Below are 17,283 nucleotides of genomic sequence, written 5' to 3'. Positions count from 1 at the left end.
CTTTTGTTCCAAATTGTATTGTAACTGTAATGTCTGCCTTCATTTTGTTAAGCGCTGCGGAAACTGTTGGCGCTATATAAATCCTGAATAATAATCAGAATAATAAAAAATAAGCTGCAATATATTCAATATGTATTTGTGGTTTTAAATATGCTGCAGAGAACTTCGTAACTGAACAAGTTGGTCATGCGACTTTACTGGGTCACATGAATGGCCTCTTCTCCAAGCCATTTTTTATTTTTTTTTTCAGAAGAGTAATGCTCTGATGGCCCTGAAGAGAGCAAAGCACATTTCAAAACACATGGTTTGATAAATGGGTGGTATTTATGCAGCAGTATGGCCATGGTATGGCTATACTCTTGCTTTATAACTTGGCCCCCAAGCTAAAGTGCTCACACGCCAAATGACCTGAACACTTGATTAAGCAGCTAGAATTTTAAGCAGTAGTGGGGCACACGTATAAACTCTTCACAATAAGCATCGTAACATGCTGACCCAATAAGCAAACCATGTACATAGCTAGATTTACTATCCCGCATGTTTAATATCCCAGTAACCTCTTGCTGAGGTACTTCTCATTCCAGCTTTGGTCTGTTCATTAGCAGGAGCCCAAATCTTTGAAGTGATCTGTGCAAGTACAGGCAGAGATTACATTCAATACAACCTTAAAAGATTTATGAATCAATTTAAAAATCAAATGGCTTTATACCTTGTAGTTGCCTCGTTAAGCTCTTTTTCTAGAAGCTTCACAGAGGAGTCTCTAGCGGACAGTTGTTCCGCCAGCTCAGAATTGTCCTCCTTCCATTTATCAATTTCTGACTCCATAATACACAAACGCTCCATCAGAGATTCTAGCTCTAACAAAAGAATAAATATATAACAGATAAATATAAAAATATAAATAGACAGTAACCACATTTCTATGGCAATTAAAAAAGACACAAACCTGAACCCAGACGAGAGTTCTCCAATTTCATTTGTTCATTCAAAGACTTCAGGTCAGCCAGACGAATGGACATCTACCAGTAAAAATGTTTACAAAGAGAAACACAATTTCATAGACAACTTTGCCATTTTGCTGTAAAGGTCCACAATTTATATTAATTTATAGTATATGCTATACAACTAGTCTTTGTGCTAAGAACTATCTGAAAAGGAAAATGTAAGCCTTCAATTTCCAAATGGCTTTTCCAGGACAGATGGTAGCTGTAGGCAAGAAAATAAAATTCTATGGAGGGCTGAGAGATGTAAAAACTGAATTTTTGTCTTTCCAAAAAATCCTTTTCTCTGATGTCCATCCTTAAGGACAAATAGGGAATCGGATTTTGGGAACGAGTCGCTGCCAGGTACACCCTGATTGCCCGAGCCACATCCAAAGTATGCAAGGCAATCTCTTTAGGGTGCTTAGGCTTACGACACAAGGAAGGTAACAGTGCCTTTATTTAAATGGGAACCAGAGATGACTTTAGGAAGGAAGGACTGACAGGGCAGAAGCACCACATTCTCTCCGTGAACCAAGTAAGGTGAACGACAAGACAAGCTGCCAGCTCCTGCACCCTACGTGCAGAAGAAAAAGCCACCAAGAAGGCTACCTTCTGGGACAAAGTAAGCAGAGGAATCATGCAAATATTTTTCAACAGCAGGTACCGAAGAATCGACAGCACCAAGTTGAGATCCTATGAGGCCAAGAAATTCACATCCGCAAAGTACACTCTTCAAACGCGATGGTAAATCTACCTAGAAGTAGATTTACTAGCTTACAGCAGCGTGGGAATCAACAATTATGACAACCCTCTAGCCTTCAGCTCCTGGCTTCTGACAGCCAAGCCGTTAAAGCCAGCGACTGTAAAGAAAGATGGAAGTTTGGCCCTTGAGCCAACCGATCTCCTCTAAGAGGAAGTCTCCAAGAAGCCTCGGCGACCAACCATATCAGATCTGCGTACCAAGACAAGCGAGGCCAGTCTGGAGCCACTAGGATGCCAGTAATCCCTTCAGTCTTTGAGCCTACGCAGGAGTCTCTGCAGAAGCTTGAGAGGAGGAAAGGCGTAAATCAGACAATACTGACTCCAAGGAGCCACTAATGCATCGGCCAGAGGATCTCAAGACTGTGCCACAAACCCAAGCACCTTCCTGTTGAGATGAGAGGCCAACAGGACCACCTCAGGAGTTCCCCACCGGAGACCCAACTGATGAAACACCCCTGGAAGAAATGTCCAGTATTTTGATCGGTAGTCTGGATTCTTCATGACCTCCTGAGCATAATCCATTCCAAAAAAACGCCACCCCACTAGGCCAGGCTGGCATCCATGGTGACCACCGTCCAGTACAGGGGATGGAAGACTTGGAATGGAAGCGCCGCAGAGCAAAGCCACCGAATCAGGGACCCTCTCGTACTTCAGTTCAACAGGATCAGATTGTCTAGAGACTGTGGATTCTTGCCCCACATGGCAAGAATCTCTCTTTGCAGCGGTCTTGTGTGGACAGATTTTTTAAACCTGTCCCATGGGAGGGACACCCTGGCTAAGGCTGAGTCCAGAACAGACCCTGATAGTCCCAACTAGGTGCATGGAACCAGAGCCAATACATGGAAATTCAATTTTCAACCAACTCCTGCAGAGTTCCCACAGTAATCTCCCGGTTGTCCTTCAGAGCAGTCGGAGACTCTGCTCACAGAAGATGATCATCCAGGTACTCCAGTATTGCAATCCTCCGCTGGCACAACATTGACAACACTTGCGAAAACCCGAGGGGGTGAGGTGAGACCTCTTGATAATGCTCCTAGCCCACGGCAAGTGGAGGAAGAGTGGATGATCGACATATCGGAATATATCGATAGAGGCCAGAAGATCCCCCTGATGTAGGGATGCCACTACCGTATGAATGGACTCCATTCAAAACATCTGTACCCGCACAAACGGTTCAGAGCTTGAGGTCCAAGATTGGACGTACCTCGCTTTCCTTCCTGGGACCTGCAAACGTGAAACAAACGTTCCGATTCTGAGACCAGAACAACCACCCCTTGTAGTAGCAAGTCCTGCACCTGCCCTGAGGAGACATCGCAGGCAGTCTGGGGATAAACGCAGGTTGGAAGGAAAGAACCTCTCTGAAGGTTAAATCCCTGACTCCAGGGGGCAAGTAGCGGCGTCACTCATTACTTCTGCGGCCCAGTACCATACAAGCCCCCCCAGCCAAAAACACCCATGCCCCCCACAAGGGCCAGGGTGCAGATGAGGGCATCTACACAGGGGAAAAGTATGAGGGGAAGGAAGGACACAGGAGGGGTCTACCATCCCCAGGGAGGACCCATGACCACCCCAACAATTCCGTGGGAAAAGAGGGGGGACACTACTCACCATACCACGGTCACCAGATGGGCGCTACTCCCAGCAGTCCACCGCATCATCTTGGAATGGGGGTGCTGCGGCCTGAGGCATGCTGCGACTCTGATCATGACTGCGGTCGTGACCAGGGCTATGCGACCTCGCGAGGTGTTTCACTCACCAGCCAGCCCCTGTCCAGTGGGGCTATGTCGTGGCCAACCTAGCGCAGAGCTAATAGTTGGGTCGTGCTCGCAGGACAGACTGGAAAGGCCAAAAGGATCTAGAATATCCAGTGTGTCACCCAGTCCGGCTGTTGATTATAGTTCACACAAACAAAAATAATAAAGAAAAAGTAATTTTTAAGTAAAAATTCAATTTAAAAAAGGAAAAAATGCCAGGACCGCAGATCCCAGCAGAGAGCCAGGTCCTTACTCCTTACTAGGCAGAAAAAAAAAAAAGTCTTACAGCAGAAAGTGATGGTATACCCCCCCTGGGACGGCCCCAGGGGAGTAACCAAAATAGTTTTCCGCCTAGTCCTACTATTAAAGAGAGACAGTATAAAGCCCAATGGTCTGACTTGAAGCTATGTCCGTCAGTGAACGAAAGAGAAAGAATATTTTAGCCTCAGGCATAGAGGGTCTCCTAGAAAGATTTAGCTTTTTTTTTTTTTCTTTTTTTTTTATAAATAGGATAAAGGGCCACAAAGGGCATACACAAGAGGCGCTTCTTGCACTGATGCATCAACAACCAGTATTTGGACCCGTTTTGGATACTTGGCGTAAAATACCTGCTAGTTTGAAAACACTGGAAGATGCCCCTGCACAATTAGTAGATTGCAAGCTGGCCAGGCCCTCAGAACTGCTGCCCTTGAACTAATGGTCCGCTATACTAGTACAGACTGAGAATCTACCCTCAAGGCTACTCACAAAATCAGGAGGAGCTAATGTAGTTTGCAGTCAGTTCACTTGTAAGGCAGCAGGAAGGCCAGGTATCATTCAGAGCATTGTAGAACTGATGCAGGTACAGAGGAAATGGTAGGAAGCCAATAAGGTAATGAGGCACACATGTACAGACAGCCAACTACAGAAGCACAGTGAATAAACCCCTTAGGTGGTAACAGGACTAGAAATATAAAGGGTCAACCCAACAGCCAGGCGGCTACAATTTGCAGATTGAGCAACAGCAATGGCACTTGTTTCTCTCAGCAGCGGTTTAAGGGGACAGTGCTTATAGTAGTTCTATCAGTAAACAGGACAGTTTAAAATCATATTGTTTGTTACAAGGGAACAAACAGACAGTTCTCTCTGAATCCTGATCATACACATGAACATGACAAGTAAAACATAGCTATTTCAAATGTTAACAAAAAAATGGATTTTTGTCTTAACGTAAAATCCTTTTCTCTGATGTTCATTGACGGACACAGCGACATATCTTCATTAGTCAAATGGGTTATGCTGCGCTTCCTAGGAGTAGGACACTAGGCGAAAAAGGGTTAAAGTTAACAGAACTTTAACTACACCCATGGGGCAGTCCCAGGTGCTATACTCCCACTTCCCGCTCTAGGATTCAGTTTAGTAACAAGCAGTGTCAGAAGAAAACATAACCCCCAACTGCAGAGGGGTGGGTGCTGTGTCTGTCGAACATCAGAGAAAAGGATTTTACGGTAAGATAAAAATCCAGTTTTCTCTTTGGTTCATTGACCGACACAGCGACATATCTTCATTAGTCGAATGGGATGTCCCAAAGCAGTATCAGCATGAGGGGTGGGAAACGGACACAGCAAGAAACAATTCCCAACAGGGCTAAACATAGCCAACCAGGTAACCCAGGAGCTCAACCAGGCACAACTGGAGCTCACCTGACAAAAAAAGTACACCCTCAAGGAGGGGTCTAATCCTCTCCAACAGTGGCCTGCAAACCCTTGCAGCCCAAAGGAGGCATCAGCAGATGCCAACACATCCATCTTATAAAAATTTTGTGAAAATGTGTGCGGACGACCAGGTGACCGCCTTGCAAACCTGCACCACTGACGCCTGATGACGAAAGTCCCAAGAGACCAAGCGCCCACATAAAATGCGCCATAAAAAGGGAAGGAGGATCCTGACCCTTAATGGAATAGGCCTTCACCACCGGTTGCCTATCCATCTGCAAATGGTAGCAGCAGATGCGACCAGCCCCTAAGAGAATCCATCCGTAAGGACAAATAGGGAGACTGATTTTTGGAACGACTCAGTCGTCGCCAGGTCCCCCCCTGATTGCCAGGGCCACATCTAAAGAGTGCAAGTCAAGCTCTTTAGTGTGCTTAGGCTAGGACCTAAGGAAGGTAAGACATGCCTTATTTAAATGAAAAGCAGAGACGACCTTTGGAAAGAACGACAGGCAGGGCCGGGCACCACTTTATCTCCGTGAACCACCAAGGTGAACAACAAGACAAGCTGCCAGCTCCGACACCCTACGTGCAGAAGGAAAAAGCCACCAAGAAGACTAAGAATCTTGTAAATATTTTCAACAGCGGTTACTGAAAAACCAACAGCACCAAGTTAAGATCCCACGAGGGCAATGGAAAAGCACTGGGGAAGCCAAGTGGTGAACCCCCTGAACAAAGGCACAAACCACAGAAAAACTTAGCCAAAGGATGATGAAAGAAACTGCCAGGGTCAAACCTGGCCCTTCGTGGTACCCAAGGCCAGACGCTGCTCTCCACCTCGTTACGGTCTATCGAAAGGCTTCCGGGAACCATAAAGTGGCCGCATTTGCAGACAATCTGATCTTATTCTTACTGGACCTGTTGGTGTCTTTGCCCAAATTGCTCCAATCATTGCGTACATATGGCTCTCTTTCCTTATTTCAAATTGACTTGTCTAAGTCCTCTTCCCTCTCTATTTCGCTAGATTGGTTCCCTGTTGATAGTCTCTGCCCCTCTTTCCCCTTTCGATGGGCATCCAACGCCATTCTCTATTTGGGAATTGATATACCTTCGGACCCTGCCCTTGTGGCCAATTTAGAACCCTTGCTTCTTCGGTTGCGAACAGATCTACTTCATTGGCGCATGCTCACCTTGACCTGGATTGGCCGTTTTAGTGCTCTCAAGACGACGTTATTGCCCAGGAATCTCTATCTGATGCAGGTTCTCCCTGTTCGCTTGCCCACCTCTTTCTTCAAACATATAAACGCCCTGTGTTGTGAATTGATATGGTCCCATCAAAGACCACGCCTTCAACTCCAGCTTCTTAATCTCCCTAAAATTCAGGGAGGGCTAGGCCTTCCAGATGTACTGACTTATTATAGAGCAGCTTAACTCACTGGGCTGGTTCACTGGCATTGCCATGCTGAGGCCAAACACTGGGTGGCCATGGAGATGGAGGACTCAGGCCGCACAGCGAGGAGCTGGCTATGGATTGCCTTCCCACTGCCAAGGCCCTCAGTGTTCATCCTACCATGGGACATACCTTACTAGTAGCTAGAGATGTCTTTTGCTTCTACTCAACCTCCCCATTGCCTTCCCCTATGGTCCCTATTTTGGGTAATCCGGAAGTTGAGCTCAGCTTTCAGAACCCACAGTTTCTCCCTCTGGTGTTGGGTGGCCGACCCTGGGAAGGACCTGAGTCCACCCCGAATTTTCCAGAGGGAGAAGGGGGCACTACTCACCACACCTTTGGAACCGGGCGGGCACCCCTCCGGGGAGAACACCTCCCCACCTTGGATTGGGGGGTGCTGCAGCCAGAGATACGCTGCGACTCAGGCCGCGACCAGGTCATATGCATCCTCGCGAGGTGTCGCACTCGCAGGCCAGCTCCTGTCCAGTGGAGCTATGTCGCAGCTGACCTAGCGCGGAGATGAGGCCTGCACGCGCTCGCTGGGCAGACTGGGGGACCGTAAGGATCTAGGATATCCAGTGCGTCACCCAGTGCGACAGTTGATAGTAGCTCTCACAGGAACAGACTTTATTGTAGAGAAAAAACAAAAAAGGAAAAAAGTTCAGTCTAAAAAGGGGGAAAAAAATGCCAGGACCAGAGATCCCATCAAAGAGCGAAATACTTACTCCTGGCTAGGCAGAAAAAAACTTCCTAGAGCAGGAAGTGGGAGTTTACCCCCCAGGACTGCCCTATATGCGTAGTCAAGCTTTGTTAACCCTTTTCTGCCTAGTACTCCAAGGAAGAGCAGCATAACCCATCTGTCAAAGAAGATATGAAGCTGTGTTCATCGATGAACGAAAGAGAAATATCAGATTTTGCACTTGCATCTGACGTAGACACCCCCCCCCCCCCATTGGCCTTCTTAAGTGGTCTGCAGCTCCGGCATTTTCTTTGCCAGAGCTCTCATTCCCGAGGTATCTCTTGTCAGATCACGGAGTTGGAGAGTATGTGCCATGAGAGGGAACAGATTTGCCACAGCCTCTCTACCATTTGCGCTGCCCTGATTCGACCGGCGACAGATTTTACCCACTCTTATTCCGCAGTGGGAATTTGATCTTGCTATGCAGTTTACTGACTCTCAAAAGGGAGAAAATTATTCCCTTTGCCCAGAAATCTTCTATTGCCACTAAGGTCCAAGAGACCAGTTACAAGATCCTAACAAGGTGGTATAGGGTTCCCACGACCCTACACGGACACATGATGGCGATGCACTGTTGGCCAAGGCACAATGTTACACATCTTTTGGGAGGGCACGAAAACGTAGACATTTCTGGCAAAAGGTAGCTAGTACTATCAAACACCTGACTAATGTGGATGTATCAAATGACCAATCGGCAGGCTTGCTGCACCTCACAGGGGTGGCACATTAAAAAATACAAGTCCTCCCTTACCACTCAGCTGCTAAATGCGTCAGAAGGAGTCTTTTCGTGATACTTGGAGGCCATGGCAATATTATGTCTTCACAGATGCTTATTTACAGGTCGTCTCGCAGCCCGGCTGATCCACCAGGGGTCTTGTCACGAGGCTCTGGGTGAGAACTCGTTCCTCTGGTCCCAAGTTTTGCTTCACAGCCTCGCTCGTTACTTTCATTCTTCTTTATTTTGGTTCTGTGCCCCTATTTCATTTTGACTATATGTGTCTCCCCTCTGCCTTCCTTGTTCCTCCTTTCCCTTTCCACCCCTTCTACTGTTCCCCCTTCCATATGTTACACTATTCAGTTTGGGAATTTATACCTGCAGTTCTCTTTTTACTGCTATAATGTACCTGATCAGATTTTTTAGACTCTATCCCCTTTTTGGGTTATATTGGCTACCGGGGAGCTCCCTTGACCCTGGTATTTTTTACTTTCTATATTCCATAAGTTTGTATTGCTAAATTGGGGCTCTTCTATTAATGTTGGGATTCTTAAAGAGATGTTTTCCATTTCGCTCTATCAGTTATGTCTATAGCTGTCCAATTTAGAATTTGTTGTCTTGTACATGATCCGCTCAATTGATCTGCTTGTGTGGCTCCGATGTTGTTCCTGTTATCAGCATTCCTACATATATTTTGCATCACTACTGTTTTTGTTACGTATAATGCAATTTTTTGGCTAAATAAAAAATTACAAAAAAATAAAAATAAAAGAATATACTCAAAACACTATCATTTTAACTATGCAAGTCTCTATCCCTATAATAAAAATGGACAAAGTTACTGTATGTTTTGCAGACTTGGCTACACACATCTACCATTTGGGACCTTGTAAAGTACAAGTTTTCACTCACCTCTTCTTTTTCCAATATGGCATGGTCCCTTTCATTTTTAATTCCGTCATACTTCTCTACCGCTGACTGGGTTTTCTCCTTCATAATCATAAATAGGTGCCAGTGCCGAGACATCAGCTCCCTGGCCTGAGAACACTATTAACAAAACCCAATCAGAAAATCAGATCCCTGAACACATACATATATTATATATCTATCTTATATACATATAAAAAAACAACAACACACACACACACACACACACACACAGAGTCAGCAGTGACAGACACTCTACCCAACTAATTGGATTTTTGCACTTAAATCCATTTCTCTGAGCTCATCGACGGACACAGCACTCCATAAATCATAAAAATAGTGGGTTATATTGCCTCCTCCAGGAGGACTAGGCAAAACAAAAATCACCTGGCTACACCCATGGGCCGTCCTTAGCTGGTATATAACCCCACTCTCTGCTCTTGGTAATCAGTTTAGTAGCAAGCAGTATTAAAAGTATCAGAACTCCATAGAGGGGTGGGTGCGGTGTCTGTCGAACTGCGAGAAATGGATTTTATGTTAAGTACAATAATCCTGTTCTCGCTTTCAAATCGACAGAAACAGCCCTCCAAAAATCATAACTACTGGGAAGTCCAAAAACAGTGCAAAAAGGAAAATGGAAAAGAACCCAAGGCTAAAGAGGAGTGCTCTTAACCAGGTCACCGCATTATTTTAACGGACAATTGCGCGGTAGTGCGACGCTGTACCCAAATAAAATTGATGTCCTTTCTTTCCCACAAATAGAGCTTTCTTTTGGTGGTATTTGATCACCTGTGCGATTTTTATTTTTCGTGCTATAAACAAACAAAAAAAAAATAATATTTTTCACATACTGCTATATGAAATTCTCAAAATAAATAAAAAAAAAAAATCAAAATTTTTTAACATTTTACGCCAATTTGTTTTCTGCTACATATATTTGGTTAAAAAATAAAATCGCAATAAGCGTATTTTGATCGGTTTGCGCAAAAGTTATTGCGTCTACTAACTACGGGAAAGATTTGTCATTGTTTTTCTTTTTTACTAGTAATGGCGGTAATCTGCGATTTTTTGCGGGACTGCGACATTGCGGTAGACAGATCGGACCCCTAACTGACATTTTTGGCACTTTTGGGGGGGGGGGGGGGGGGGGACCAGTGAAATTACTGCAGAAATCAGTGCTAAAAATATGCACGGTTACAGTAATAATGACACTGGCAGGGAAGGGATTAACATTATGGGTGATCAAGGGGTTAAATGTGAGCCTAGGGGAGTGATTCTAACTGTGGGGGGCGTGGCTTCTGAAATGACCACAGAGACATGTGATCCTATATAGAAGGATCACATGAGCTCTATGATCATTGCAGGGAGAACGGTCAGTTGTGTTTACAACAGCTGACCATTCTCTCTCAGTGGGGATTGATCGCGGGTGTCAGGTGGCAATCGGAGCCGCCTGCCCGCTGCATCAGCTTCCCCGCTGATGAGCGGGGCGGGAGTGCGCCGCCGAGTAGCGTACGCCTACGGCAATTTGCCTGGGAGCGGCTGCCTGTCGGACGGTCGGCAACCAGTTAAAACAGCAGCCTGCAAAACTTTGCAGCCAAAAGAAGCAACCACAGATGCCAAAGTATCTACCTTATAGAACCTTGTAAAGGTATGCATGGATGACCAAGTGGCCGCCTTGTAAACTTGTGATATTGAAGTATGATGACAGAAGGCCCAAGAAGCACTCAGCACCCGAGTAGAATGCGCATTGACAGGCAAAAGGTGGAACCTGACCTTTAATGGAATAAACCTGAGTCACCATCTGTCGGATCCATCTGAAGATACGGAAAAAGTGGCCAGCCCTTTTCATGGTCCGTCCATAACCACAAAAAGCGAGTCTGACCTCCGAAAAGACTCAGTAGCTGCCAGATACACCAGAATCGCAAGAACCCCATCCAATGTATGCAAAGCAAATTCCTTGGGATGACAATGTCCTCACTCAAATGGAAGTCAGACACAACTTTGGGCAGGAATGATGGACAGGGACGAAGAACCACTTAATCCCTATGGACCAACAAATAGGGACTGTTGCAGGATAATGCCGCCGATACCCTGCTGGCCAAGGTAATAGTCACAAAGAATGTCACCTTCTGAGATAACGTAGACAAGGGAGTCTCCCGAATATTCTCAAATGGAGGTTTCTGGAGAACCAAAAGCACTAAATTTAGATCCCACGGCGGCAAAGGAGACAGTACAGGTGGGGCCATATGTCAAACCCCGTAAATGAAGGTACGAACTAAAAAGAGTGCATGGCTAGGGGGTCGCTGAAAGAAGATTGCCAAGGAAGACACCTGGCCCTTGATGGTAAACCAGGCCAACTTTTAAATAGCACCCTGTTGAAGAAAGATTAAGATCCAAACCAAAAAAATGATAAAAGGATGAGCGCCAATCTACACACACCAAGAAATGTATGCTTTCCACGTACAATGGTATATCTTGCTGGAAGATTTCCTCACCTTCACCATAGTAGGTGTCACTGATCCAGAAAGACCTCTATCCCTCAGTACCTGACTTTCAATAGCTAAGCCATAAAAAACAGCAACTAAAGCAGGATGGTAGATCACCCCTTGGGACAACTGGTCTTCTTTGAGAGGAAGCCCCCATGGACGTTTACAGCCACCAGGATGATTGGAAGACCCTTGCTCTCGATTCCTCGCAGGAACTGCGAAGAAGCCTTAGCCGAGGATGATTACTGGCCTTACCGTGGCCCTTGGACGCGTGCAGCGTCTGTCAAAGGACCCCGTGAAGAACTTCGGTACCCTCCTGTGAAGCTGAACCTGCTAAAGGAGCTGCATGTAAGACTGTGCAAACAGAACTGTCTTGAAGGTGGATACCACCAGACTCAAAACCTATATGCAAAATGGGGAGAGAGAACTATCTGTGTGACAGCAGCTGGTGAATCCCGGCCTGTGGTCCCTTAAGTTTGTGCAGTGCAGAAGGACCACCCTGGTCAGAAATAGAATCAGACCTAGGTAAATTAATTCCCTGGACAGGGATAGGAGGACCTTAGGTAGTTCTGACATCACCTGAACCTTTGCAGGAATTAAATACGCACAAGGACTCAGGAACTAAAAAACCTGAAAAAGACAAGCTTTGTCCCCCTTTCTGGGTACTCCCAAAAGAAACATTTTGTGGATCTCGACGCTCACCAAAGTTGTCCACAGGGCCGGAAAACCTGCGAAGATGTTTCCCCACCCCAACAATGGGCGAGATCCATTTCCCTTATTCTCCGTCCCAGAAGCACAAAGTAATTTTCTATGGGCTCAGAAGAAGGGCCCCCATCTGCGGCGAGGCTCCTTCCCTTTCCTTGACTGTGGCAGGAAGGTACTCTTCCCTCCTGTGATACCCTTAATGTCATCATCCAGGTTAGCCCCAAACAAGCGATTACCTTGAAAGGGAAGCTCAATGAGAGCGTTTCTTAGAGGCTTGGTCTGCAGAGCAATTCTTAAGCCACAGCACATGCCTAATAACCACCGCTGAAAAAGTTTGAACAGCACAGGAGCTGTATCCATAGCTGCATCACAAAAAAAGTGCAGCTTATGGACCAACTGGTCCGCTAGATCAACATATGCTCACTCCCCAGGCCCTGGCGCAAAAGCTTGGCTCATTCAGTTAGGGACTAAGACACCAGGGCTGAAGCAAAGACGGACCGCAATGCCGAACCATCCATAGTAAACATGCCAAGTGCCACAGCCTCCGCTTTCCTGTCAGCTGGGTCCTTAATAGCGGGGATTCCTCTACTGGAAACAGGAAGATCCACCACTGGTGGACTAGTCCACTTTTTTAAAAGTGAGTTCTCAAAAGGGTAAACGTAGAGAAAAACCTTTGGTTACCACAAATGCTGATTTTGGTTGTTCCCATTCCTTACAAGAAAACCTGTCAAAATAAGATAACAACACCATTGGAGTACGATGCGACTTGTGCGTACCAAATGCCACGTCCACTGCTACATCAGCAGCAACCTCCATCTTTAAAGTCTAACGCACTGCAGTAATAGGTGTGTCTACAAGTGGCTTTATATTCGCTGCTACAACCATGGAGGAATCATCCATCAGATGGATCAGGGGGTGTGATATTAAGTCTCCCTGGACCGGCCACATACACGGCAGCATCCGGCGCAGATTTAGATGAGAAAGACTGAGCAGGGGAAGGTGGGGGACACTTCCTCCTGGGCCTTTGCAACCATGGGATGCTGGGGTTCCAAGGGACCTAAGATAATATTTGATCAAGAAGGCAAGACCCACTGTATACAAATAATAGTAGCGCAAACAATATGGCAATATTAAATCATTATTATAAAAGATTGTGCAGATCCCAGGAAATCTCTAAAATCCAAATAAGCCCCACAGTCCTCCAACTCAGGGTATAAGCAAATTGATGTGCATTCCAATTATAGAGTTCCGATAGGAATGCGGTATAGAAAGGGATCACCTCATTCTCCACCACCAAGTGCCAGGAACAATGCAAAAATGGCCACTCAACAGAACCCAATGCTTACTCAATCTCGTGAACAAGCAGACATCACATTATGGTATAGGGTCCAATGAAGAATCCACTTCCAATTGTTCAGTTCTCAAACACCGGAACCCCAGTACATGTAGGAGAACAAATAACAGCCTCCACTAGCGCAATATTGCATAAACAATTTATTCATATAAAATACATGACAATTGCACTCACTTGTAACGCATGAAAATCAGGCACATCATATACAGTCAGTGAGGAGAGCAGCCGTAGTGCACGAGTCTTAGCTCGACGCCAAGGCAGGGAACGCCGGAAGGTTCCGTCACCGAGGATACAATACAATTGCAGGGTACGCCGCCTGGCCACGCCCCGACGCGTTTCGTCACTTCTGACTTCCGTCACCAGGGGGCGTGGCGTAGACGGCTTGGCGGAGCCATTTGTACAGCAGTACACTCCGCCGCACATCACAGCTACCAATCATTCCAGCGTAGCTAATCCGGAAGGGAAACATTGCAAATGCAAACGGATGTAAATTGCAACCTATGACCCCATACCAACCAATAGCAGGACGTGACCCCCATCAGTGGAAAAACAGGAAGGCAAAATAAATGTACCTCCATACCAGTGATACAGGTGAAAGTATATAAATATCTGAACAGAGCATTGAAAAGCGATGTACATAAACACTAATACAGCGCAATGTTGCTGAGAAAGCGCAATGTTGCTGAGAACCGGATCAACTCTACAGGAAATCCAACAACATAACAAATAAAAAGAATCACAATATAAAATCAATCAATACCAAAAAATAACCGCGCTAAACACACTCTGAATTAAATAATTATGTGCTGAACTGTGAGTGAAGTAAACACAACTGAAAATTATAACTAAACACAACTGAAAATTATAACTAAAAAGTTATATACAAAAGCAGCAGCTTAAGAGGGAACACACCAATTAAAGAATATAAAAGTAAGAGCCGCGCTAATATGAGAAATAAACAATCAAAACATGTGCTTAAATGAGGCAATCAAATTACTGCTTATAAAGCAATTGATACACATCTAAATAATATATTGATTAAAAGTATAGTCCAAAAAGGTTGTGGAAAGTGTAGAAACAGAGATGCCTCCACCGTGCTCTGATAACTCTTTAATCTGTGATAAATTGAGGACCACGCTATGCGCTTACCATAAATCAAATGGCGTGCTGACGTCACCACGTACTACCCGGAAGTCGGGCGGCTGCATCTTCGGATCCTGCCGAGTAAAGCGCTTTTTATTCTGTCCACATGTAAGTTGTTTACTTTTATACATTAAATACTGTGCCTACGTACTTCACTATTGTGGCCTCCATTTTTTGTGGCTGACGCCGGAGTGAGGTTGATCCGGACGGTTCGTGCCTCAGCAGTGTTCGGGATTGGCGTTTCTGTTAGTTTGTACCAGCTGGAGAGATCATCCCATTTCCATTGGATCGGTCAGGAGCTTACCATCTACATATTGAGTTGGGCTCTTATCCATCTAATTCGTGGTAAGCGCATAGTGTGATCTTCATTTCATCACAGATTGGGAAGTTCTAGCACTGCGGTGGATGAGTCTCTGTCTTTGCAACCTATATATACTGTTGGGCTTTTTTACATTTGATTTGTGGTAAGCGCATAGCGTGGTCCTCAACTTATCACAGATTGAAGAGTTATCATAACACGGTGGAGGCATCTCTGTTTCTACACTTTGCACAACCTTTTTGGACTATACTTTTTATCAATATATTATTTAGATGTGTATCAATTGCTTTATAAGCAGTAATTTGATTGCCTCTTTTAAGCACATGTTTTGACAATATAAAATCACACAGTAGCCCATATAGAGCATGAGTGAAAGTAAAATACAATAAAATACAATAAATTGCATTTAATCATAAAACCCATCTAATAGTGCAAAAGGGATCAAATGAATAGAGCACTCAGGGGAAATGAGGAACAGCAGAATCATAACACTGACCCCACACCCTATTTGAATAGTGCTCCATAGTAGCTAATAAAATGTGGCATCTAATAGACATAAAACAAATGTCAAAATTAAATATAAATAATATAATTACTTAAAATCAACTGAAGCAGAAATAAAGCCCAAATTCTATAAAGAATTTGATACCAAGGACGATCAATATAGAATGTATGCATATGTGTACAGCCAATACTGTGCACACACACACCAAAGAACACAGAACATAAATGGTCATTAGTACAAATTAAGAGTCGCTTATAAAACAATTAATGTCAAGCTCGATGTTAAGCCCCATTGGATTGAGGGACTGGGTCAGGAAAATCCACTTGGTTTCACATTTGGAAAGTTCCCTGACCCAGTTAGCCCCTTGCCATGATGGAGTAACCCGTTCCACTCCCCAAAAGTGGAGACCCGTTGGTTCCTGCTGATGATACTGTCGAAAGTGGGCTGACACATTGTGTTCACGTTTACCTTTGAGTAGGTTGGTGATATGCTCACCCACTCTTATGTTAAGGGTACGTTTAGTGCGTCCTATGTACACGAGGTTACAGGGGCACATGAGCGCTTATACATGTGTGGTATCACATGTGATCAGATGTTTGATTCTGAAGGACCTCCCAATTGCTGGAACTGAAAATTCATCCCGTTTTTCTAATTGGTTGGTGTAAAGAAACAAGCTCTACATCTACCACATGAGTGGAACCCACTCCGATTGGGAAAGAAGGCTATATTCGGGGGATCCAGGACTTTCTTCACAATCCTGTCCCCAACATTTGGAGCCTTTCTATATATGAAGGAAGGTGTTTCAGGCAAAAAAGGCCCCAAAGTCCTGTCCATACAGGATGGGCCAATGTTGCCTAAAAATAGACTCCCCCTTCCTATAGTCATTGGAAAAATCCGACAAAAAACTCCATTGCTTGGAATCAATGGTATCCCCAACAGGGGTATTCGATGGGCCCAGAGGTCTTGGTGCCGCTAGTATTTTCTTTATTTCACTGTCGAGAGCAACCTCACCATAACCTTTAACTAAAAACCTCTCCTTTAAAATCCCAGATTGCTCAATAAAATCTTGAGTGGATGTACAATTACGTCTCACTCGCATGAATTGGCCCCTGGGAATGTTTTTAAGCCAATTCGGGTGATGGCCGTTTTGTATTGCAAGGTAACTGTTGCGGTCAGTTGGCTTAAAAAACAATTTAATGACCCAATTTATTACCTTCCTTCTTTATTACTACGTCAAGGAAATGAGTTACAAGTGAGTGCAATTGTCTCATGTAATTTATATGAATAAATTGTTTATGCAATATTGCACTAGTGGAGGCTGTTATTTGTTCTCAAACACCGGAGCCCCAGTACATGTAGGAGAACTGAACAATTGGAAGTGGATTCTTCATTGGACCCTATACCATAATGTGATGTCTGCTTGTTCACGAGAGTGAGAAAGCATTGGGTTCTAGTGAGTGGCCATTTTTGCATTGTTCCTGGCACTTGGTGGTGGAGAATGAGGTGATCCCTTTCTATACTGCACTCTTATCGGAACTCTATAATTGGAATGCACATCAATTTGCTTATACCCCGAGTTGGAGGACTGTGGGACTTATTTGGATTTTAGATATTTCCTGGGATCTGCACGATCTTTTATAATAATGATGATTTAATATTGCCATATTGTTTGCGCTACTATTATTTGTATACAGTGGGTCTTGCCTTCTTGATTAAATATCATCTTATGTACTTTTCCTTTTAAGTAGCT

At 44.7% G+C, this 17,283-nt stretch overlaps 1 protein-coding gene across 1 annotated transcript in view; it reads right to left on the bottom strand.

The window, feature by feature from the left end:
* SPAG5 (sperm associated antigen 5) overlaps positions 1-17,283 on the bottom strand; it is a 374,185-nt gene that overhangs the window by 188,711 nt on the left and 168,191 nt on the right. Inside the window, exons 10-12 of the mRNA XM_082245996.1 lie at positions 9,007-9,141; positions 947-1,019; positions 710-857 (exon numbers count right to left, since the gene is read on the bottom strand). Coding sequence (XP_082102122.1) covers positions 710-857; positions 947-1,019; positions 9,007-9,141 — 356 coding nt within the window. The remainder of the gene's footprint in view (positions 1-709; positions 858-946; positions 1,020-9,006; positions 9,142-17,283) is intronic.

This window comes from Pelophylax lessonae (genome assembly GCF_965119305.1).
Source record: "Pelophylax lessonae genome assembly, chromosome: 2".
Lineage (NCBI taxonomy): Eukaryota > Metazoa > Chordata > Amphibia > Anura > Ranidae > Pelophylax > Pelophylax lessonae.
Note: the sequence above shows the minus strand (reverse complement) of the source record. Positions and strands in the feature narration are given on the sequence as shown.